Below are 25,298 nucleotides of genomic sequence, written 5' to 3' on the forward strand. Positions count from 1 at the left end.
TTAACTGAACCAGGTTCTTCTGCCTTTTCATGGCAATAGAAGTGGTCGCAGGCAGGTGATGCATGTGTCAGCTGGGAGAACAAAGTTCCTTCCTGCTTCCTGGTCACCTTGCCCTTCTCTGCTGCCTGTGCCATCTACGCACACACTGGGAACAGTCTCTGCAATAATCTTCTGAATTGCCGAGGACGAGGTGGCCCTTGGGACAGCCTAGTGCTCTGCAGAAGTTCACAGCTGCACTGGGTGTGTTCTCCTGCAAGAACGGCGCCCCTTCGTGCCTTCCAGACCTCCCTCCAGCTTCCTCTGTCTGTACCGTGCTGCTGCATGGGGGTGGTAGCCTCTGGGTCTGTTCCAGTTAGCTGTATGCTGGGAAAAGACTGTGTGGTTGCTATGGGCGGGGCTGTTCTCCAGTGCTCGGCAGCTGTGGCGGATCAGCCAGTTTGCTTGCAGCACCAGCCGGGGGGGAACAAATGGCAGACTGCTTATCGGTATGATGGGCTCCAGGTCTGTTTTACCCCAGGGCCTTAGGGGGCCTGAAGTTCCTCAAGATTCCCAGCCTGCGGGGCTGAGTGTGCTGGGATGATTTTATCCAGCTGTTGATCCCTTGTCCCTTTAAGACCTTTAAAAAGCGCCCACTTTTCTTTTGCCCCAGGGGAGCCAACTGTGGGGACCCATTTGCAGTCTCCGTTTCGGATTTTACTTTTCCATTTCTCTTAATATCCAGCGCACCATGCAATGTGTGTCTGTGGTCCTCGTGCAGATTACTAGGGCTGGTTTTAGTGGTCCTGTGCTTCCACTCCCTCCCCACTCTGATTCTTTTTCTCCCGCTGGTGAGCTGGGGTGGGATGAGTGCTCGGGTCCCACCAGGTCACAGCTTTGTATCTTACCCTTTTCATGAGATGCTGAGTTCTCGCAGATGTAGATGTAGCCTGGCCTGTTGTACTGTATCTTCTGGTCTTTTAGGATTAGTTGTATTTGTTTTATTTTCTAAAATACATATCGTTTTGGGAGATTTCCACCCTCCTACTCATGCCACCATCTTGAGCCCCCTCCTTATGCAGTTTTTTCTTACAGTATGTATGCTTTTTCTTTCTCTTATTTCACAGGCTAGTATCTTTAGTACAGTGTTGAATAGAAAATGATGACCTCACATAGAGATGTCTTTGCCTTCACCCAAATCTTAGGAGGAAAACAAAGCATTATGTTAGCTGTAGATTTTTTATAGGTACTTTTTATCAGGTTAAGGAAGCTCCCTTCTAATTCTAGTCTGCTCAGTTTTCAATCATGAGTGGATGCTGAATTTTATTATACACTCTTGCCTGCATTTATTGTGACAATGTTTTCTCTCCCTGTATTCTGTTGATTTGGTGAATTACATTGAATTTTGAAATTCTAGTAATTATAAAAAAAATTGTGGCAAAATACACATAAAATTTACCATCTTAACCACATGCAAGTATACAGTTCTTCACTAAGTATATGTATTGTTGTGTGATTCACTTCCAGGAGTTTGTCTTGTAAAAGTGAGCTATATACCAGTTATTATACAACTTATTTTTCCCTCCCCCATATGCTCATTTTTATTTATGGAAGTTTCACTCTGTGACAAATTGGAAATAAGAAGTGGTCCTTCACCCCAGAAAGTTTTAAAAGCAGTGTTCAAAACCAGTTTACTAGTGGTAAAAAAGCTTTTTAAACATGCACTTAGATTGCAAATTAAACATTAAAGTCATATACACACACAAAAAAAATCAGTGTCTTGGGAGAAAAATATACCTGATTTCCTGATGATTTTCATCACTTCAAAATAGATAAAATTGGATTTTGTTTTTATAGCAATTTATTTCACTTAAGCCAGAATTTAAGCCTGTCAGTCAATTTGATCATCACTTTTCCATAAACAGCAGAAGTCATGCATTCTCCTGTCCCTTTCAGGTCCTTTATACTCTGATCTTGGGTGAAACAGCCTGTTACTACTACTCAGTCAACATGGACAAGTAATATTTTTTTAATTAAAAAAAGGCTTTACCTTATATTTCTAACTTAACAATCATGAGTATGCCTTTTGACAAGTACTGAGTTACCATTTTTTTTGTTGCCATTCTAAAACACTTCAGCTTTATAGGTGGGATTTCATTAATTTTTTTAAAAAGACTAAACTCTTAACACCTAATTTTAGTTCAGTGGAATCTGTTGTTCCTCATATTGTAGTTTTTGAGTAAAGCTTATGGGAATCATATGTACAATACATCAGAAAAGGACTATCATATTTTCATCCAACCTAAACCAGGGAAGTTGAGACATTTGTATGGAGAAAAGAAACTTCTAAACAGAAAACACAAAAATATACCATATAATAGTTTTATTTTTCTTATTTTGCTATTTTTACATTTTATGCACAAATGTTTTTTATCTGAGCAAAAATAGAAAGTAATTATTTTATGTAAAATTATAAAAAAGATAAAAACCACCAAGAAATACATAATTGTTATTATGACAGTATACTGTCTTTATTTAAAGAGTAAAAATGTATGCAAAAATCCTCCTCCCTTTTACAAAAGATTGAGAATATTTTTTTCTGGCAGGAAGTGAAGTATCACTGAAATATCAATATTTTTACACCCTTTAGATATGAAGACACTAAGTCAAGAGGTTGTTTTGCAATTATGAAACATTTTTGTGCTATTTCAAAGATAGCTAGTTCTTTTTAAAAGGCAGTAAGTAGCACAAAATAATGAAAATGGAAGACCTCACCAAAAGTATTTTGGAGGCAGAACCCTTTAAAGAAACATACTTGAGTTTCACCATTAATTGGGGAAAAACAACTAATTTTTCCTCAACTGATACAAGAAATTAATGTGATGAGTTGGTCCATATGAAAATCAACCACATAAAGTAATTCTGCCTAATTTGTTTGATTTTCTGATGCCAACAAAACTTCAGGCCAGCAAGATACATATAAAAATTGGTTCAGTGAGACCCTCATGTGGAAAACAAGTTTTAAAACAAAAATGAACATCTCACTGTTTTTGTACTTACACAGTATAAAAGATGACCAATAATTTTACCTTTCTTCCTTTGACTATTCTGGAAATTCTCCTATGGAAAAACTTTTCATAAAAACAGAGCAAAGAATGAATAGCATGAATTGCTTTTTCTTTCACAACACATTCTCTCTCAATAATTAAGAGACAACTACCTGGCTTTCTGATAACTGTTAACTTCAGTAAGGACAGTGGAAGTAGTTTCTGTGTAAGTTGAGACAAAGTAATGGAAATTTCTTGAATCAACTGGGGAAATTAGTTCTCTTATTTTATCTATGCTATGGCATATAAAATGAAGGTGAGAGGGGAGGGATGAAGAAGAGAACTAGCAACTGATCACATGAGAACTGCTTCTGTTCAGGTTATAATGAAGAATAAAATAAAATCAGATGAAGAAAATGGATAGAAAGATTTTTAAAAAAACATCTGAGAAATGCTTGAAGAGGAAAAAAAATAGTTTGATTTTAGTGATCTAAAGGAAATATAGATGTTGTTTGCCTTAAAAAGATATATACATATAATAAAAGAAGGCTATATTCTTGGCAGACACCTTAACATAGTTTCCCCAAAAGCATTTTAAATCTAAAAATCAAGAATTTCAGGCTCTTCATAATACTTCAGAAGAGTATATTTTACTTTTAAAACTTTGACTTGTTAACTTCCCAGGCCATAAGATTGTGCAAAAACCTTCTTTTTAGCTGTTAGGTAAAACTAGAACTTCTTTGTATTATTTCATATTGCTATTTTACTTATTCTTGCAATTATAGCACCCAAATTAAGCTAATAATTTGCCAGTCTATTCTGTGTTTATAAAAGGTAAAAATGGAAGTTACAAATCTTGTTCTTTTTAGATATGTACTTCAGGGTCTCAAAGGACTTAATACAGCAATAAAAATGAACTGACATTACAAATTGTAGTCCTATAGCACAGCACTTAAAATTATGAGTTGAAGTTATCAGAAAAGAAGATCACAGATCCCTCTTCTCCATCTTTTTTCTAATATCCCTGCCTCCTATGGTTCATTGTAAACCACTATTTAGTACTGGTAGCAGCAACTGCTAACTGTGCCACCAGGACTGTATCACCATAGCTCTTTTCTGCCCCTTAGTCAAAAGCCTTAACTGAACTCTTAGAAAGCTGTTTGGGGGGATGGATTTAAAGGAAATGATGAGGGAGAAGGTGCATAAAGTTAATATGTGAGGACCAATCTTCTGCCATAAGAGGATTAAAAGCTATTTACCAGTAGCTTATATCAGGATTCATGCATAATACCTTAACCACCAGAAAAAAAAAGTGAGCAAGCAGACAAGCAAAAAGACATTTCTAGCCATTTCTGTTTAGTGATGGCTTGTAGGAAGTGAAGAGTTTCATATGTGCAACAATCATTTAATTCTTTAAGAAATTTTAATGATTTACTACCTTTTGAAATCTTTTTGAATATCATTGTCTTCATATGTATGTATGTGCATACACACACATATATAATGGTCAATTGGGCATGTATTTATATGTATACTCACACACATATAATACTCAAAAGGAAAAAATTTAATGGAAATTTTAAGACAAGACTGTCTATATTGGAGGTCAAAATTTCCTTTTAATACTATTTGCAAGTAATTTACTAATTACTAATGTCTTAAAAGGTAAAGTATTGCTGACTCAGTTAAAGTCTTCATGTTATATAAGGTAATTAAAAAAAAAAAAGGGAAGCCAAACTAAACCAAATTTTATTTTCTGTCTTAAGTATATATACCTTTTCAGTTTTTTAAATCTCTGACACGAAAAACAGCGATCATTTCAGACTTTTCTAATAGCTGGTTTATTAAAATTAAATGCTGCTCTTAAAATAATTTAAATTCTTGGCCTGACATTACAAGTAATCTATAAAGAAAATCCTTAAAATTGGCCCGAGTTAAGCCAGATTTAAACCTGGATCTCTTCCTTCAGTACTGCTCTTCTGCCAGTTGACTTATTCTCCTTTACTTGCAAATATATAAGCTATTTTAATTACTTGATACTTAGTTTAGTAATTTATTATTATTATTTTATTCGATATGAATATTGTAGCTCTGCTTGATTAGATGAAACAGGCACACATGCTTTAGCTATGGAAACCTCCATTTTCTGGTTCTATGTAAAGCAACATCTAAAGCAGCAGAGGGGAGAAACAGTTATATTTTCAAAAATAGTTAAGCCTAACTGTTTCCTGGAGATACTTCAATTATTTTCATCCTCAGATGCTAGTGGCTATTTTTGGTAGGGCTAGACATTAATACTGACCAGTTTAGCTTTTTCCTGACTGTTAAACTGTCCCACAATGAGCCTGACTTCACACTGAAGACATTGTGGTGATCCTTTAACATATACATATTCTAAAATATATGCTCAAAGTAAAAAGATCCAATTCACAAGAGTATGAAATATTTATAAAAAAATCATGCATCAGATTGTACAGTCTAGAAATAAAAGAAGATTCAAATTCAATAATAAAGGTAAGAGCAATACTTGCTCTAATATTTAAGAAAGACATAATAAGACTACCAGAACATCCTGGTTTCAATTATCCTTTTCTGTTTGCAGAGAAGCAGTAGCCAGGGCTACTGCTGTGACTGGCTGGGCAATGCCATGGAGCTGCATCTTTGCAAGTTTCTTCTGTTCACATTCTGTGACCAAACGGTTCAACTCTGCTGCACTGTATCCAATAAGAGTCTTCAAGTCACAGACAAACTTGTACACAAATCTCTTGCCTTGAACTTTACAAATCATGTCCCCATCATAATAATACCTTTGAAAGAGAAAAACACATCAAAATTATTAAAAATAATTTTGGACTCTTTACAATATTTCACGACTCTTCCATAAGCAGAATCCTCATAGAGTATTTCATCTACCACAACAGCAATTAACATTGACGTTATATAGAAATTTAATGCTACTATCCAAAGAAACTTCAAAACATGACTTACTAAAATTTCAATGCTCAGTATTTCAGAACTTCATAAGCTAATTTTTCAAAGCATCTTTTCAACAATTTGATAAAACACTGACTTAAAAATAAACATTATTAAATTATAAAAAAACATCTTGGGAGTGGGAATAGAACCTAAGAACAAGGGCTCCGAGTCAGAATGCCAAGATTCAAAATCTAGCATCTCAACTTACTACTACCTCTATGACCACAGGAAAGCCATTTTCTCTAAGTTTTTATTTCTCATGTATAAAATGAGGTTAAAAACAGTACTTACCCTTACAGAGTTGTTGAGGATTAAAAGGTTTATCTTTGCAAAATGCTTAGCACACAGACTGTCACATAGCCTTCTATAAAATATAAGCTATGTTAATAATGAAGAGCCCTTACAGTATGAAGAAATTTTTAATATGCATATTCTAGACTGTTGGAATGTTCACTTTTTTTTGTCTTGCACAAAGTCCTTTATTATGCAGCCATGGCCTGTACTTATATCATTTTAATATGTAATGGTTTTCCTTTCAGAAAAATTCTCTCCAATAGGGAGCCTCAAAAGTCTAAGGAAGGGATAGAAGAAAGAGAAGATCCAGAAAAACAGGAAAGAAGACATCATAAAGAAACAAGACTTCTAAGCCTACAAAGGCATATTTGGGGAAATCACTCTAAATGTCTAGTTTATGGCTGCTTTCTATGGAGATGGAAATAGAGTTAGATTTATATTTACTTTGCAGAACAGACTACTTGCCACTGTGAATGCCAATTTCAGTAATAGTAAAAAAGGTAAGTCAAGGCTTTTCTAGGTTGGCAGATTGTGAAGTCTTTATTTTAAAATTGTACTGCCCAGGTTACCAAAGGGGAGGGGTAAGGAAGGGCGGGTAGGGAGGGAGGGAGAAGGGGACTCAGGGGTATTATGATTGGCACACATGGTATTGGAGGGGGTCATGGGGAAGACAGTGTAGCACAGAGAAGGCAAATAGTGACTATGTGGCATCTTACTACACTGAAGGACAGTGACTGCAATGGGGTATGGAGGGGGACTCAGTAATATGGGTGAATGTAGTAACCACATTGTTTTTCGTGTGAAACCTTCATAAGAGTGAATATCAATAATACCTTAATACAAATAAAATATAAATAAAATAAAATTGTACTGCTCATTTGCACCTATTTGACAATAAGCAGTTACAACAAAACTTCTATTTACAAAAGTACCAGTGGTGTAACTACCACATTTAGCAGATGTTTATTATAAAAGTCACTCAGTTTAATCAAGAGTCCATTCATAAAAGATTAACCTACACACAGGAAATTATGTCACCTTCTGCTGATTCCGGAACAGCAACACTGTAACAGTTATGTTCACTTTCCCAGTAGATGTATAACACATTGGGCATAGACTTATTGTGTTTCCTTTTGTGCCAATATATTAACATAGAGCTTAGATCTCAGCCTGCAAACTACCAATTTGCTTGTCATCCAGTTTAAAATGCTATTGGCATTTCAATTTCTTAAGAAAATTTCTACATAATATGTAAGGCCATAACAAATAGATAACTGAGAAAAACGTAAAATGAAGGAAAGTGGTTTTATATTACAAGGATGAAAATGGAATTGGTATAATCTTATGTTTCTTATGGTAAGAGGTGCTAAAAAATATAGACACTATGTGTTAATTTACTTAATACTTCCTTCCACCTAGTAGACACATCAATCATATATAATAGCATTCACTGCGTTTTTTCCCTCCCTAAAATGAAGAAAGTAGAAAGGTATACAATACCTGTATTTTCATGGATATTCTTTCTTCCCTCTTTTTTTTGTATTTTGAAACTTTTTTTAACCTTTTAAATTGTGAAATAGATTACATAAACAGAAAGGACACAAAAGTGAACAGCACAGCAATATTACAAAGTGAACATTCACTGTTAAGTATGATTTAGGTCAGGAAACAGAATACTGCCAGCATCCCAGAAACCCTCCACAACACCCTCTATTCATCACTCCTCCCTTGGTCTAAAAGGTAAACACAACCCCATTTCATGATAGCAATTCATTGCTTTTATTTATATTCACCCAAATATGCATCCCTAAATGATCTAATTTAGTTTTCCTGCTTTTTGAACTTTACTATATAAATGCTTTTTGACTCTTTCACTGAACATTATGTCTGTGAGGTTCATCCATAACAGTGCTTTGTAGCTGTAGTTCATTTTCATGGATACACATACTCTTATATATCACAATTTATTTATTCACTCCACTGCTGACAGATATTTGAGTGGTTTCTGGTTTTTAGATGTTGTAAATAATGCTGCTATGAGCATGTATTTGGACATAGTGGACATTTTCATTTGGTAAGTATTTAGGAGAGAAACTGCTGGGTTACAGGTTACAATCTACATTATTCCTATAAAAAGTGTAAAAGCATTCTGTTTCATATTCTCACCAATACTTGGTACTGGCAGTCATTTTAATTTTAGCCATTCTGGGATGTGCATTTTATACTATTTTATTGTGGTTTTAAAATGTATTTCTGTAGTTAATAATGAGGTTGTACACTACTGCATATAGTCATTAGCTATTTGCATAATCTCTAGTCTCAAGTGTCTAAGTCTCCTGACCATTTTTTTCTATTTTCTTTCTACTGATTTATAAAAGTTCTTTAGATATTCCAGATAAAACTCTTATGTCAGGTATGTGTGGCTTGCCTTTCATTCTCTTGATGACGGATTCTGACTACATTTTAATGTAGTCCAATCCATTCATCTTTTCCACTAGGGTTAGTGCTTCTGGTTGTTTAATGTTCTACTTCACTACCAAAGTCGTGGAGGTATTTCTGGATGCTTTCCTATGTTACTTCCCACGTTTACATCTATAAGCTACATGGAACTGGATTTTAGTATGGTACAAGGAAGGAGTTAAGTTTCTCTTCTTGTCCATATGGACAGTCAACTGTCCCAGCTCCACTGACTGAAAAGTAGGACTTTCCTTCCTATCTCCTCCTCCCTGCCATCTTTGTATCTATTGTAATCTACAGTCTATTTGTCTATCCTAAGCAAACAGCAATGTCTCATTATTGTAGCTTTACAGTGAATCTCAGTAGCATGCAGAGCTAGTCTTCCCACTTTGTTAAATCTTCTTAAGGTGTCCTGGTTATCATGGTACTTAATATTTCCATATAAACCTTATGATTATCTTGTCAAGTTCTACAAAAAAACTTATTCAGATGGTTATTGCACTGAAACTTAGACCAATGTGGGGAGAACTGACATCTTAATTATTAATTCTAATAATTCATCTGTAATTTTGAGGGGACATGTATGTACATAATCTTATTGATGGTGAAAAATGACAGTTTTATTTCTGATTATATTGAAAGGATCTTTACAGATACTTGGCAAAGAGTTTGAGACTAAGTGATAAGCACATAGAAAATAAAGCATTTCAGTTACTTATGAATGCTAAGGAAAACAGTCATTTGGAAAAAGAAGAATAATCATGGTAGACATGTAATAATTCTTATTACATAGTCATGATCCTGTAACAACGAATACTGATCAAATCAAAACCTCTTTATCATTACATAATTACATTAGGATGAGAGGAGAAAGGGTGATGTGTGTGTGTGCATACAGTGATGAGGGGTAAACCATCTGTGTGAAATTCATAGATAATGGCCAGGTGAAACATGAAGTAGCAGAAAACACATTATTTCAAAATACAGAGGCAAAGTGCAGAACTAATTTAATATATATCCTCTTCTAAAAAAAACCAGACATAATTCTGTATCTTTCCTATATATCCTGCTTCTCAGGTATGTAAATGCACATACTGATGTTCCATCATTGTAGCTAAAGTGTAATTTCTGACAGTAATTCTGTCAAAAATTTCATATTACTTATGGGAGATCAAATAATTTTATTGTATTCCAATTAATGTAAAGGTTGGATATTCTGATTTAGGCAGGTTGTACAGGAAGAAAACAGGGAAATGGGTCAATATTTTACATCTAATTATAAAAACAGCGTCTGATTATTTGCTAAAATCTATAGTCACTCAATTCACCTATGTAAGTGACAGTATTTTTATTACATAAATGATAAAAAAATCCCAAAGAACAAATATGTTGCTTTTAAATAGAGTAAATTATGCTTTTAAGTCAGATAAAGACAAATAATTTTAGAATCATCTTTTTAAAAAACATTTTCTATCTCAAAATTTAAGTCATTTTTCACATAGCTGTGAAAATTGTAGCTTTTATATATAAAGAAAACATTTCTTGAACAAGCTAAGTATTTTAACATCATTATATAACAATGTTTATACCTAGGGTAAGATTTTTTAGGAAGGCTTAATATTTTTTTCAAAAAGTAATATACGCTTACCTTAATGCACGACTGAGTTTCTCATAGTTCATTGTAGGTTTATTTTTACGTTGCCCCCATTTTTGTGCAACCAGTTCAGGCTGATTTAGCTTAAACTCGCCTTCATCACCAACCCAGGAAATGCAGTCTCGAGCATCCTTGTCTGTAAGAAGTTCTAGCAAAAACTGCCACAGTTGGATTTGCCCATTGTTTCCTAAATTGACAAGAAGGAACAAGCACTGACCACAGTGCTATGGATTAACAGAGCGCCAAAGGCAACAAACAGGTTCTCTGGCTTGTATCTCGGTCATTCTAAAAAGAAATGTTTTTTACAATGCTATCTAAGTATTGCCAGAGAATAGTCATACTCACATTTTCATACAGAGAAATAAAACAAAATATAGATACTTCCAACAAAATTTATAAATACAAGATAATGCAAAAATACCTGTTCTGTTACCAGGTGAACTTCTATCTTCTCCTGAGATCCTTGGAGCTCTTTGTACTTTAGCTGCCTTTGCACTACTATTTATAACTTTAATGGTAGTTGGTGTAGCAGTCTGCACTGATGCTGGAATAATTTGCACAGCTGCAAAGAAAGACAAGAAAGAAATTTTTTTTCCTTCCAATACAAGCAGTAAAAAAAGATTACTGAAAGACATAAAATGCAATGCTCCTCTAATTACCTCAACAAAGGTGTTATTTAAAAAAAACGTTAATTCACAAGTTTTGAACAAAATTACAAAAAAAGTTCAGAGGATAAAGTATGATGTGTGTACTATAGTTTGTGAATCTTAGTTTAGTGAATAATGTTTTATTTTCAAATAATTAGTGGTACATATATATTTGAGTTATGAAAACACTTATTTTAAAAATATTTGTTCATTAAAAATGGTTTATCCAATGTTGAAGAAAATGTGGACAACTGAGAACTCATTCATACCACTACTCTGAGAAAGACTTTGGCAGATACCTAGAAAGGTTGAAAGGGCAGAAACCCTATGATATTGCACTCGAGGATCTCACACACATTCTTACACACTCATTCAATGATAATATGAAAAGTTTAAAAAAATAACAGCAGTGAACATGAATGAAATGAAGGTACTAAAATGCAAGTACTAACACAGGCCTCATCACTTAAACAAAAGAACACGTTATAAAATCGTATGTACAATTTATTATCATTTTATCCCAAAATTTTAAACGTGTAAAACAATGCTATAAACATTACATTAATTACATAGTTGGTAAATACATAAAATATGCATAGAATTAAAAATATCAAATTTAGGAATCATTTAAAATGGGATCTATGGCAGGCAAACTTGATATACAAAGTTTTAATTCTTGTGGTGTATGTAGATGTTTGTTATTAATTTATTTTTTGGTATATCTAAAATACTTCATAGAAAATTTAAAAATTAGTTTTCCTTTTTACTACCTTGCAGTACTGAATAAAATTTTTTAAAATTTAATAATGGTCCATAAACTACGGGCATGAATACTCACGTTGATCAATTGTAACTATCTCATTCATCTGTTGCTCCTGGCTTGCCAATACATCTGAAGAACACACATAAAAATTTTTGTTTTCTTTTAAAACCAGAAAGTCAAGCCCCAATACAGTAAAACTCAACTTAATAAACAGGATCCTTTTAGAAAAAAGACCACACAAAACCAAGACCAACCAACCAAATAAACAAGAAAAACATTAAACAACTGAAACTTAGCTGGCACCACAACTTAAAAAATACTTGATAGACACTTTACAAGGAAAAGATATTTTTAAGAGAAGTAACAAAGGGAAAGCTCCAGTTTCTTTGCGTATTCAGAAAAGTTATTCAGAGAACAATGGTTTTCTAAATATAAATATATCTAAATTTACTTATGTGAAACCATGTAAAACATGGAAATCTTCAAGATCAGATCAAAGATGAGGATTTTCTTAGCTAGATTTTCAATAAAATTATAGCTGTCCTAAAGTCACAAATAAACTAAATAATTCAACATATCTACAAATACAGCTCTCTAACCTAAGAGTTAACCAGAAAAGGTCCTAATATAACCCTTTAGAGAACCATTCTTATTTATCTGTTCTTATTCCCTATTAAAATGTTATTCTTTACCTTTTAAACAAGAGTTACACCTCCCAGTCTGTTACTTTCACCTATTTAGTATCCATCACAGATTTTGAGTCCTGGGGCTCACAGTTCCATTTAGGATGCCATGCCAGGCCCTAGTTACAGACTCATAGAGCTAGAAATAGCTGGAAAACTAAAAAAAGGTCACAATCCTACCTTCAAATGGTACTTTTCTGGTGGGGGGGGAACCCTTAGTTTGGCAGTTTAAATAATTACATGGTACTACTAGTCTCAGATCCATGTGGGTAATAATCTTAGCACCCACTTCCTGGCTGTGTGATTGGCAAATTACTCAACTAACTTGAACATTAAATTCCTCATGAGAGATCTCTACCTACCACCTCATGAGGTTGTTGTGAGGATTAAAGGAAAATGTTTCAAAGAAGCACAATATCTGAAACATAGATTAACTTTCAGTTAAGTGGAAGATGCTACTGTTCTATCTACATTCCTAGTTCTAAGCATTCTCCCCAAGAACTGTTGACTGTCTTAAAGAAAAATCCATGCCTTACATTTATTGTAGATTTATCCCAAAATTTTATGAAAGTGCCTTGAAGAGGTAAAGTGCTATTTAAATTGTTCCATATGTTGACTGTAGATGAACACAAGTGCCTCAGCCTAAAAAGAGGCAAGAGAACGTCACTGTCATGCAGCACAAGTGTTACCAACCTATAAGAACAGCTTCTAAGCCTTGATTCTCAGAATAGAGTTTGGTCTGATTTGTGAGAAATCTCAAGACAGAAGGCAGAATACAAAAAGAGAGGGGTTTTTGAAAGCTTGGTTCAAGTCTTTATGGTTATCTAAATGTCATATTTCTCTGCAGCTCTCAAACTGTGGCCATGCACAAAAGAAGTCGAGTCCTAAGAGGCACAGTTCTGGGTGATATGGAACCAGTTTATGAAGAAACTTTAGACACTGAAGGCATAAGGCAATTCTTTCCTAAAGAAAACTCAGCAAACTGAGAGCTTTGCTTTTGGTGACAGAAGACAGATATTTACACCCAAAAGCACCTCATAGAGCTGTTAGTACTGGAACCTTTCTTGATTATCCTTCCCAAATACAGTAAGCCTCGGATGATATTTCAACATAAGGGGAATGCTGGAAGGTGGTTCAGGTGGGTAATCTAACACAGATCTCTAAAGAAGGAGCTCTGCCTGCATAAGACTGCTTCTCCTTGATCACTGAGGGAGAATAGGTCACAGATGCTAGGTTGGTGTCTTTCAGAGATACCCTGTAGACCTCTTTCTACAAGAGGGGCCAGAGGACTGGACTGTGCTCAAAGGGGGCTATTCTGAGAAGTGTGGTTTGTGAATTATAGAAAGTCTGCCAGAAATAACCTACATCATCCCACCAATCCTCCAATTCTGAACTGAGCATTACATTCCTAAGCCAGATGGGATTTCCCTGCCAGGGCAGAATAATCAATCATGGCCAAAGAAGAAATTCACTGAGATACTAAACTAGTCTGTGGACCTTTACTTTTGAAAACAAAACAACAGCAGAGCTTTACTGAGGAAGACCCATTCTGTGGCAAGGAAATGGAAAGCTTCTTAAGATTCCTCTGCCCTGGTACTAGGAAAAGTCTCTGAATGAGCTTTCAAGTTTGAGAAGCACTAGGAAAACCAGAAAGAGAAAAACACAACAAAGGACTGACCTGGTGGCGACAGAAAAGCCATCAATTTAAGAAGAACTAAACTGTAATCTAAGTACTGTCTTTGTTCTATTCTTGAGAGTTCCTACAAAAAGTTTCAGTAACCATGACTAGCATGTTAAAAACCTGAAACAATTCAGTTTACCTTATTCATCTGAAAAACTCTGTAAAGAAGAAAACCTGTGAAGTCAAAGACAAACCTTCAACCAGAACATTCAACTTATTTATCTAAGAACTGAAACTAGAAATAAACCCTATAAATATAAATGATCATACTAAATCTTTTAGTGTGATAGACCCCCACCCACCACCACTAATTTAAGACAATCTATGTAAGAGAAACTACAGATATAAACAAGGATGGAAAGCCTCCATTTCTTATTCAACAGCAGAGAATGCACCCTAGATGAAAGCCCTAAACATTCAATTACTGTGGAAAATTCCTTCATTGAGCTGTCCTCTTACTGGGCACATAGAATGAAATGTTACCAGTTAGATTTTCATCTATAATCACTACAAAAACAAAATTAAGAGTTTTTCCTATTCATTCTGAAAAATATGTGGGTCTAACTAGCATTTCTGATCTAGAATAACTGTTAAGATTATTGCTAAGATATTTTAACAGTTACTGAAATATGAGATGGATTAAAATTCAAGCAAAAAAATTTACATTTATTTGAGCTCTCTCTGCTAGACAGCCAAATAATTTCTAATTTCTGTATAGTCACTGAACCATAATAATGTCTATGTAGCAACACTTATGACCAGTGGCTTCCACTTCAGGATTGTGGCTTGCATACCTAACACTTCTTTCTCTCTGAAGATCCCATTCAATTACATGAAATTTTAAACAATTCAATCCCATTAATGAAGAGAATGAAAGGAAGCCATCTGTGAACAGTTTTAAATTCCTAAAAGATGAACAGTACATGGAAGAACTGACTGATGAAACAGAAGTCAACAACTAGACTCCATGAAGAGGGCTAAGTGTGGGGCACAGCATCTTACTAAAGAACTTGGATTCTGGTGTTAGCCAGCCTGGGTTTGGATCTTGGCTCTGCCATTCTCCCTAGTTCTATAAAATCGTGGGCCTAAGTTTCAGCATCTATCTAAAAAATAAGAGAAGTTAATGATTTGTATTAGTATTAGTACAGGAATTAATGAATTAGTACAACGATTATTAGCATTAGTACAAGAATTAAGTAATACATAAAAAGCTCGGCACCTTATACAATTAATAAGTGTTAATTATTATTGCTATTATCAATGAACAATTACGAAGAAACCAAAGTTATAAAGAATGAAAATTAAACTTAAGTTATAATGCAAATAGATAATAATTTCAAATACATTTTCGAAGAAGTTCCAGATGACTCCAGAGAATTTCTCCCCGAGGGACCCGCTGAAAAAAATCTTCTTGATTGAGACTACATAATTCTCTTCCGGAAATGTTGAGTGTGGTTAGGTCTATATCACTCATGTTGAATTCCTTCATTACCCAAACCACCCAATGCAGGACTTGGTCTGTAGACCACTGTATAGGATCTAAAGAGAAAAGTATTACCATTAGCCTAGTTCCATTTTAGATATTTTATAAATTCATGATTGTACTTGTCAATACACACACATGCACACACACACACACATTCACGTTGATAAAATCCAAACAGGTTTTTTTTTTGCCCATCATATGAAGTAGAAAGATTTTATGCTACATTTTCTCTTCAGCTTTTTTCAATCTTGTAATCTAAATTTCTGAAGGAGTGACTTGGTTCTACAACAGTTAGTCTGGAATTTTATCAGGAAAAATAAAATGCAAAATTACTCTCCAGTGGGTCAAATGGGAGAATAAAATACGTCGTTACTCTGGCAAGAATGGAGTAAGTTAGCTAAGTCTTAAAAATTACTTTGTAGGAGTGTATGATTTGGTGCACTGGAAAAAAAAATATGAGCTTTTGGGAGGCTAGACTTAGTCTCCAAATTGTGAAAAATGTAATCTTTCTTTCCTTTTGCTTCTTGTAAAAAGCTGGTTGTTCCTGCATTTACTCTAATGGTGGCACTTACAATACAATATGCTAACTGCATGTTTCCTCACCTGTCTTCCCCATAAGACCTTAAGGACTTAAACACAAGGACTCTGTATTGTAAAGCACTGTATCTTCAGAGCTTACCACAGTACCTTGTGCATACATTCATTTAATCTATAAAAGGTGAATCCAAATAACTTAATTTTCCTCAACATTTTTACTATTGAATTGACTTTGCAAATGAAAAAGATGGTTAACATGTATAAATATTTCATTGTTGCATCCCTGGCACCTAACAGAACATTTTACCCACAGAACTCTAATGAATACTAGCTGAATTAATTCTGGTGTATATCTTCATGGAGAAGATAATCCATCCAATAATATTGGTTATATGCTTTCAAGATGTATGTTATTCAATAAGAAAATAAATGGGAAAAATAACACTTAGATTATTTAGGTACAAGAGCCAATTCATACTAAAAAATGAATCAAATATAAGAATACAAGATTGACAGCCACAGAAGGGATTTTTAATCATTTTCAAAAATAAATTGAAGGAGGAAGATTCTGAGATGACAGCAGTGTTTTTTAATATCTCTGATGCACACATTAAAAAAACTCACTAAAAGCAACTAGAGAGCAAACCAAAATTCCATGGACATTTACAATAACACTGGGTGACAAGATATCCCCATGGAATGCGAAATACACGTTAAGTGAAGACAAAGCATTAACCACAAGACTTCTGTGGCAATGGCATATGTACAGGAAAAAGCAAAGACCCATCCTCCATTCTGAGCCCAGGAAAACCTGAACACAGCCAACATGTGTTCATTAAAAGCATTAACAGGCCAAGATGAAAGGAGAGCTCCAAGTAGTTTTGCCCAACCAGTAACAGATGAGCACAAAGGTCTGTGGTTGGGCCTTAGGGGTTGGAGCAGCATAGCACCTGTGAGTTTTTCAAACGGAATCAAAGTGATCAAAAGGATCCCTTCCAGGAGCATGGGCCACAGCAAGGAGAGACTGGAGGGCATGGAATCAAAACTGAGTAGCATAGGAAGACCAATGAAAAGGAAAGAAAGGTTCAGACGAGAGGGAGTAAAGGAACAGACAGGAACTGAGAAGCAAGTGGCTGTATTTTTTACTACTACTTGAAAATAACAGAAGAGGGGGTTCTGGAAAGTTAGAAATAACTATCCCAAATCACACTTCCCTTTAAAAGTTCAAGTAAGCTCACTGTACATAAACATGAACAAAAAAGTATCAATATAAAAATGGGGGATAATAGAATGTCTGACTTGTTTTCTTAAATACTATCAGGACTTCTGGTTTAACATGACTAATTGGCCATGCACGTTCTCCTGCCTCTTTTCTCTAAGATCCTAGGTAAAATGAGAGTAAAGGAATTTTTAAAAGATGTAAATTCATATGAACACAAGTGGGAAATGACATATATAGACAGGATATTTCAAATAATTTCTTAAAGGCGGTAAGCACAGTGAAAATCAAGTGGAATAGGAGAAGCTAGCACTTTGGGTATCTACCAAGAAGGATGCCAGGAAGAAGTGAGAGTGCTTCCACTTGCAGAACCTCCTCACTGGCTCAGGTTCCAGGTAGCAGGCAAGGTTTCAGTGGAAGATGAGGGGACTGACTTTGAGTACACAGTGTGGTTAGAATCTCCAGGGTTACTCCTTCATTCTCAGGAGCAAACTGAATGGAAGCATCCCCGCACACAGGGACATCAGGAACACTGTGGATCAGGAGAGACAGGAAACAGACACTTGGAGAACAGATCCCAGGAACAAAAGTCTGCGAACTGAAGAGTGAGAGTTTCTCCACTTCCCCTCCTTTTCCACTTCCATAGTGCAGTATTCACATACACATCAGCCCTAAACTCTCACCCCAACCTTCTATTCATTTAGCTTATACATCCAAATGTTACATCAGCTGTTTGGCCAATTCTCTGGAGAAGTTGAAGAGATCCAAGAAAAAGACCTATACATACTGACACTTGAAAATCTTTTAAGGAAATGACCAATACCCCATTTTACCAGTGTATAGTATACAAACCGCTTCCAGAACTTCAAATTAGTCAGCTTTAAAGTTGTTCACTCTTAAATATGAATAGGTGGGAAAGAATAATCAGATATTTGAGAGACTATAAAAAAAAACCACTAAACAAAAATAAATAGAAAAACAACCTGGAGGAAGCAGATATAATGTAGTAACCGAACAAAACAAAACAAAATCCCACTTTAATCAACATACTCAGGTAAAAGAAAATATACCCAGAAGATTAGAATGTTATGGAAAAGGAACAAAAAAAAGAGCCTTCATTAAGTGGAAAATAAAAATCAGATAGGTTATTATATAAAAGACAAGAAAATTTAGCAGAAAGTAGTACAAAGAGAATGGAAATGAACAACAGGGAAGAAAAAAGATGTAGAGGATCAACCCAGCAGACTCAACAGGAGTTACAGAAAAAAACAAAAGAGAAACACAGAAGGTAATTATTAAATAATAGTATGGAAAATTTCCCAGAACTGAAGGTTACAACTGTCTAGATCAGTGCTATGTAACATAAATATAATGCAGGCCACTATGTAATTCTTATGTTTCCTAATAGCTACATTAAAAAAGTAAAGAAACAGGTGAAATTTATTTTTAATAATAATTTCATTTAGCTTATACATCCAAATGTGTAATCAATATAAAAAATAAAAAGATTTTACGTTCTTTTCTTTTTTGTACTGGGTATTTTATACTTCCATCTCAATTCAAACTAGTTATAGTTTCAGTGCTTATACGGGACTAGTGGCTACTATATTGGGCAGTGTAGGGCTAAACTGAAAAGCTTACACCATAAAACCATAAACTCACAGCAAATGAAACAGACCCACAATTCTACTAAACCAAGATAAAGACCAGAGATATAGAGAACATACAAGCAGCTTCCAGAAAGGAGGAGGAAAAAAAAAGGATACAAAGGCACTAGAATCAGAATGCCCCACTAAATATCTTACACTATAACAAAATGGAACAAAGTCATTAAAATTTTGAGGAAAAATGACTTTTAAACTTAACATTCTACACCCAAACTATCAATCAGAAAGAGCAGAATGACATTTTTCAGATATGTAAAGATTCCCTACTAAAAGAAAATAAAAAATATGTATGTACTTCCTAGGTGTCCTTTCTAAGGAACATATAAGAGAGAAAATAAGAATAATTAGTAAATGAGATAATTAAAAAAAAAAAACTAGGAAAAAGGAAAATATGAGATCCAGGAAAGTGGAGGATTTGGCACTGCAAGCAAGTCAAGGAGGTCCTAAGATGACAGCTCTACTACAGATCTAGAAAAGATTCAACCAGGACATAATTGCGAACTTGGGAAAAACTAATGACACAAAACAGTTTGATAGAAATGGGAGAAAGTAAGTTTTAGCATATATAGAAATCTACACAACTAAAAAACAAGTTAACTCTGAACTTCAAGTAAACAAAGTTGTAAAATGTAATCATGGTCATACAAGAAATAGATTCTCATAATATATATAAATGACTACTGACTTAGAAGTCACATAACAATGTTAACAAAATGGGGAAAGGTTTGATTTTGCTTTGCAGGGGGGAAGTATTAGAGAAGTAACCCTCATTACTGTAACAGTAAGTCAATAATGGTTAAAAGCAATAAAGCAAAAAGAGGTTGTAACTGAGGAGCAGGACTGAAGAAAAGAAAACTGTGTTAGAGAACTACTGTTTTTCCTCAGACTTTTTCAAACCAGACTTGAAAGGTATACAACAAATGGCAGAGCTTACCCATGACGACAGGGGAGAGCTATGGAACTGGATTGCTAATTAGATGCAAATCAACTTTATCTGTAGTATTTTATTTTTTGTGTGAACATATAACATTTTTAAATGTTAATGTGTGACAACCCTGGGAACCTGAACAGGAGCATGTGTCTTTTTTTAGTTATTCAAACAACTGAAAGAAAAAAATAATAATCGAAGTATATCTGTCTTTTCAACATTCTTATTTAATAAAGGATAAGTATATTGACCTTTATTTTACTTTTAGCCAGTTTTAGCATTCCCTGTAGCTCATCTCTTTGACCAGAATTTTAACTACTATAAATTCATTAATTTGACTATCATCCTGTTGCTTAATGTGTAATAGTTAAAAAAATAGATCAGAAAAAATATATTCATACATATTTACAAATATATAAAACACATATACATCATATAATATATGCTATGTATCTATATACTTATACTTTATATTATACTTACTGTGTGTGTGTGTGTGTATATATATATATATATATATGGGGAGGGCTCTAAACTCCTGACAAAATATAAAGTGAACTTAAGGATTTTTTCAATGTGGATCAGTATTTCCAAGAGAGTTAAGTAACTGTGACCAGTTAACCTTATTTCAATTTTGCACAGAATTAAGCAATCAGCAAAAATAACTACCCTTAGGTGCAGAAATAGAAACCTGAAAAAATACTTTGCTAAGAAAATATTAGTCACTTTTAAAACTTTCTAGTAGGTAACAATTGCATGACAAAAAAAATCACCAATGATTTTTAAAGTCTTCTTATACCTAAATAAATCTCAAGTATTTTTAAGATCTTTATTCTAAGTAAATAATACTTTTTCTAGGAACTTTGAGTCAGAGTTTATAATCTTGGAACCTATCATTCATTTTTAATACTACTTTCCATTAAAGTTCTACTGCTGAAGAGTTCTTGTTGATAAGTGTGACAAACTGTAAAACATTATTTCAAAGGTTTCTGTACTTTCTTCTTTCCTTCTAAGCATTTCCCTCTCAAAAGATGACTCCTAACTATTTTTAACCATTCTGAATATTGGCTACATTTTGTCCTTCAAATGGTAGCTCTTCATTTTGTTATGCTCCAATTAACAATCCCTCTCCTCACTTCTTTAATCTTTCCTCCGACTAGTTCCATACCATTTTATCTATGAACACACTCAGGTCACCAACTTTTGAACCTTCAATATTGTTTGTCTATTCCCCCCTCACTTTTCCCATTTACCCCCACAAAAAGTCAATTTTCTCCATTTCTGTAGTGTCTCTTTCTTATAATTCAGCTTTGTCTCTGCAACTCTACAGTTACCTTTATCTAAATCTACGAATGAACCTCTTGATCATCAAATTTAACCTACATTATGCAGTAGGCACTCTTTGACTTTCTCAATTTCTGTGACACTATATACACTTATTTCCCTTCTCTCTCTTTAGTCATTCCATGTCTCCCTTCCTTGCCTCAACCCTAAATGTTGACAACATAGGAACCAGTCTTTAGTGTTTTGTTCTTTTTCCATTTTTGTTCTTTCCATCAAAGACTGCATATACTTTATGGCTTCAATACAAATTCAACATGAGTCCCAGATAACATCTTTCACTCCAGCCCAGATCTTATGTACCTCAACTACTTCCTGGCTACCTCCAGTTGAATATATACTACCACTTCAAAATCAAGTACTATCAACACTTTCCCTTGAAAAATCTTCCAATATCAGACCTCCCTACTCTCCCCACTAGGTTTTCGAAGGCATGGGCTGCTTTTCTTGTGTACCACTGAAAGCCTGGAATTAACATGGTGCCAGGCATATGCAGTTCACTAAATATGTAATGAAGATGTGATCAATTCTTATCGATACTATTATTGTCTAGTCATATTACTGTCTAGTCACCCAAGCTTAAAAAGTTAGATCAATACTTCAGTCTCCTTTCTCTACCTTCACACAATCCATCAACTAGTTGTCTCAGTCCTATTACTGTTTTTATCCATTTCCTCCCATGTAAATCAGCTAGTCTCAGCTAACATAGACATTATCACATAGTCACACATAAACCAAATAACATATTTCTGTCTTCCCTTCACTCAGTCTCTACCTGTTCCAACTTATGCCATATACCACTATCACATTCACTTCCAACTGTCACTTCCATCAATCAAAAGCAGTTCTATAATGCCACAGACTAACTCCTTACCCACTAAATCTCAGTACTTCAGCATACATCCACTTCAAAGCTTTGCACATACATTTTCTGTCTGGAATGTCCTCTTCTACCCAAGTTTCTTTGTCTGTGTATAATAATAAACCTTTTCACACTTTTCTCCCAGCCTGTTATGATTCTTTTGAGATTCTAATAGCATGTTCTCTTTATACAAGTTACTGACAGCTTAAAAAACATGTTTCTTTTATGGCAATTACCTCTTTTCATCTATCTTCTCTCTCTTCAACTACACTGTGAATACCCTAAGGGCAGAGTTTCTTTTTAAAATAATTTTGTATTCCCAGCACCAAGGATAGTATTTGTTCATCATGTGTGTTACAGTCCAAAAAAAAGATACAAAAAAATCAGTATTCTTGCAAAAATTCTATTTTTTAAAGTAGATAACTTACTCTACTGCCTATGTCAAGCTTAATTCTTATTATTTACCTAACATGTACTTAAACATTTCATTACCATAAGGTATCCCAAGGCGTTCTTGCTCTTTCCTATAACCTTCTAATGCAGCAGCCCATCTTGTCACTTGTTCTGAGGTTTCATCTGTCATAGCTGTAATGTGTTTGGTGCCATCAAGAGTTATCACTTGAGCTTCCTCAACAAGATGTGCTTCTGCTTCTGCATGATGGGCATCTGGATCAATAACTACTTCAACTGTTTCCGCAGGTTTAACAATTTCAAGGATGTTTAGCTTAGGCTCAATTCCTTAGGAGAGAATTAAAAAAAAACATAAATCTAAACTAAAATATAATAGACACTAAGAAATAAAATTAAGTTATATGTTCTCAAATGGTAGAGCAAAACTCCACCTTAAGTATCTTTAGCAGTATGTCTAGAGAATTTAACAGATTCTTACTAAATGATAAATACAGCAACAATTTAATAGAACTTTGGTAGATTAGGTAACATATTGTGTCAATATTAATTTACTGGTTTTGACAGTTGTACTGTGGTCGTTTAAAGAATTCCTTGTTTTTAGAAAACACATACACTGATGTATTTAGGGATAGGAGAGCATGTTTGCAACTTATTCTTAAATAAGACAAAAGAATAATGTGGGAAGCGGGGAGACAAAGAATAAAACAAATGTAATAAAAGTTAACATTTGGGGAATCTGGTAAAGGATATCCAGGATTTTTTTTTACTACTCTTATAGCTTTTCTGTAAGTCTAAATTAATTAAAAATATCACCACTACCACACATCCCTACTTAGAAATAGTATTAGAAAAAAAGTACTAATATGGAATAGAAAATAAAAACTAGACTAGGGAGAGTATAAATGAGTAGCTACCCAACCTCAGGATTTTAAAAAGTCCTAAGCAGATTACAAATATTCACTGACTGCTCCTATTTTTAGAGCAACAGTTTTACACATACAGTATAAAGATAACACATTTTTAAAAATATAAATGAGAAAAATAATCATAATTTTTAAAAAAGTTTTTCCCCTGAGATTTATTCCCTAATCCTTCACTCAAATTTCATGAAGTCAACTCCTCTAAAACACACCTACATTGAGAGGGCTTTAAAGATAAAAAACAGACTTTCTTTCCTATTCCTGATAATAGTTAATCTTAATCCTATGGAAATTAGAGGTCAGAAGTAGAGAAATACCATTTTCACAATCTGAAGAAAACTGGTTTATGAAATGTAATTGTAAGCAATATAATATGTTCAGAAATTGGTCTAAAATTCTGACCAGAAATCCCAGTAAGTCTCCTTTTTAAAAACTAAAATTCAACACACCAAAAATGACTTCCTAATTTTCTTTCTAACTTGGGTACTTACACAGATTAGTAAAAGACTGTGGTGGATGTGGCAGACTGGGTCACTTATTATCCTCTGCAAATTCCTCTCTGTGCTAAACTGTGGAGCCTAAATTTCCTTGCAGCTAGGGTTCCAGGTGTGATTTAGGCTCTAGGATCACTAGTATAACCCTTTTACTTGGAAATGAATTAAGAAGGGACAGCAGGCACATGATATCCCTTTTTCAGCTAGTACTCAAATTTAGCTTAAATTACTGTAAAGGTAGCATGGTTCCAGGCTGACAGCTACAGCGGTGGCTATCAGATTTGGGCAACAGCTTCCTTGGCTGTTCAGTTCTACAGTGTGGCTAAAGCATTCTTAGAAAATCAACTAGAATCTGTCCTTACAGCTCTCTGTGATTCTATGACTACCCTACAATAAATCCCTTCCTGATTAAATTAGGTAGAATGTGTTGTACTATCTGTTTCACCTTGACAGATACAATTATTAAGCTAAAAGTATGAATATTTGGCTATAACATCACGTTAAGTAATTTAGACAACCATCTAAAACACATAAACCTTGAAATTGAGTTCCTATATTAGAAAAACACATGCTAAATTTTGTAGTAAGTTCACTAAAAGTAACTTACCTTGGTAAGAAATAACCTGCACACTAAGTTGTACAGTTCCATCTGTTTTTACGCCTTGGTCAAACAAACTTCGTTCTGGATCCAACTAAACATGGGTAAAATGAGTAAGATTATTTTAGCTCAATTACCTGGTTTAATATAAATGGATGTACCAAACAAAACTTAATTACTGAGACATGCTAATTAAATTACAAGAACACATTTAATTATCCAAGTTGTCACATAATTTTTTTGCCAAAACTGAACATATTTTAACCACTGTGGTAGTTAAGGACAACATAACCTTGATTTTAAGTGGCAGTTTTCTCTAGCTCTGGGGTCTAGTTTAAGATTTTAGATGTCAAAAGGCAACTGTTCATTCTGTAAATATATTTCAAGTAGAAGACAATGTAATTTAGCTGTCATGAATAATCAAGGGTGTTTAATTAGTGGGGACTTTATATAAGTATGTTAACATAATCCTTGCCATATCTCCCTTGTAACCAAAGCTACACATTTAAGATCAGGGTTAACTCATAAACTGCCAATCCCAAAGTTAATAAAGTTAAAGGACTAATAATCTTACTACCTGACCTACCTATGAATAGCTTTAATCATAATTCTATTATCTCTTTAGTCTCAGTGCTTTTTTCCTCCATATATCCTTAC

At 34.3% G+C, this 25,298-nt stretch overlaps 1 protein-coding gene across 3 annotated transcripts in view; it reads right to left on the reverse strand.

Annotated features, from left to right (window-relative positions):
• Window positions 1-2,342: 2,342 nt before the first annotated feature.
• The window catches only part of GABPA (GA binding protein transcription factor subunit alpha), a 39,844-nt gene continuing 16,888 nt past the window's right edge, over window positions 2,343-25,298 (reverse strand). For 2 of the 3 annotated variants that reach the window (XM_057501573.1, XM_036933217.2), the window contains exons 4-10: window positions 24,651-24,735; window positions 22,711-22,956; window positions 15,523-15,717; window positions 11,890-11,943; window positions 10,826-10,966; window positions 10,399-10,591; window positions 2,343-5,830 (exon numbers count right to left, since the gene is read on the reverse strand). In XM_057501573.1, coding sequence (XP_057357556.1) covers window positions 5,602-5,830; window positions 10,399-10,591; window positions 10,826-10,966; window positions 11,890-11,943; window positions 15,523-15,717; window positions 22,711-22,956; window positions 24,651-24,735 — 1,143 coding nt within the window. In that variant the 3' untranslated portion in view covers window positions 2,343-5,601. Of the gene's footprint in view, window positions 5,831-7,793; window positions 7,855-10,398; window positions 10,592-10,825; window positions 10,967-11,889; window positions 11,944-15,522; window positions 15,718-22,710; window positions 22,957-24,650; window positions 24,736-25,298 lie in introns of all 3 variants that reach the window. The other variant, XM_057501579.1, reaches the window with a different exon arrangement.

The sequence above is a fragment of the Manis pentadactyla genome, chromosome 1, assembly GCF_030020395.1.
Source record: "Manis pentadactyla isolate mManPen7 chromosome 1, mManPen7.hap1, whole genome shotgun sequence".
NCBI classification, from domain to species: Eukaryota; Metazoa; Chordata; class Mammalia; order Pholidota; family Manidae; genus Manis; species Manis pentadactyla.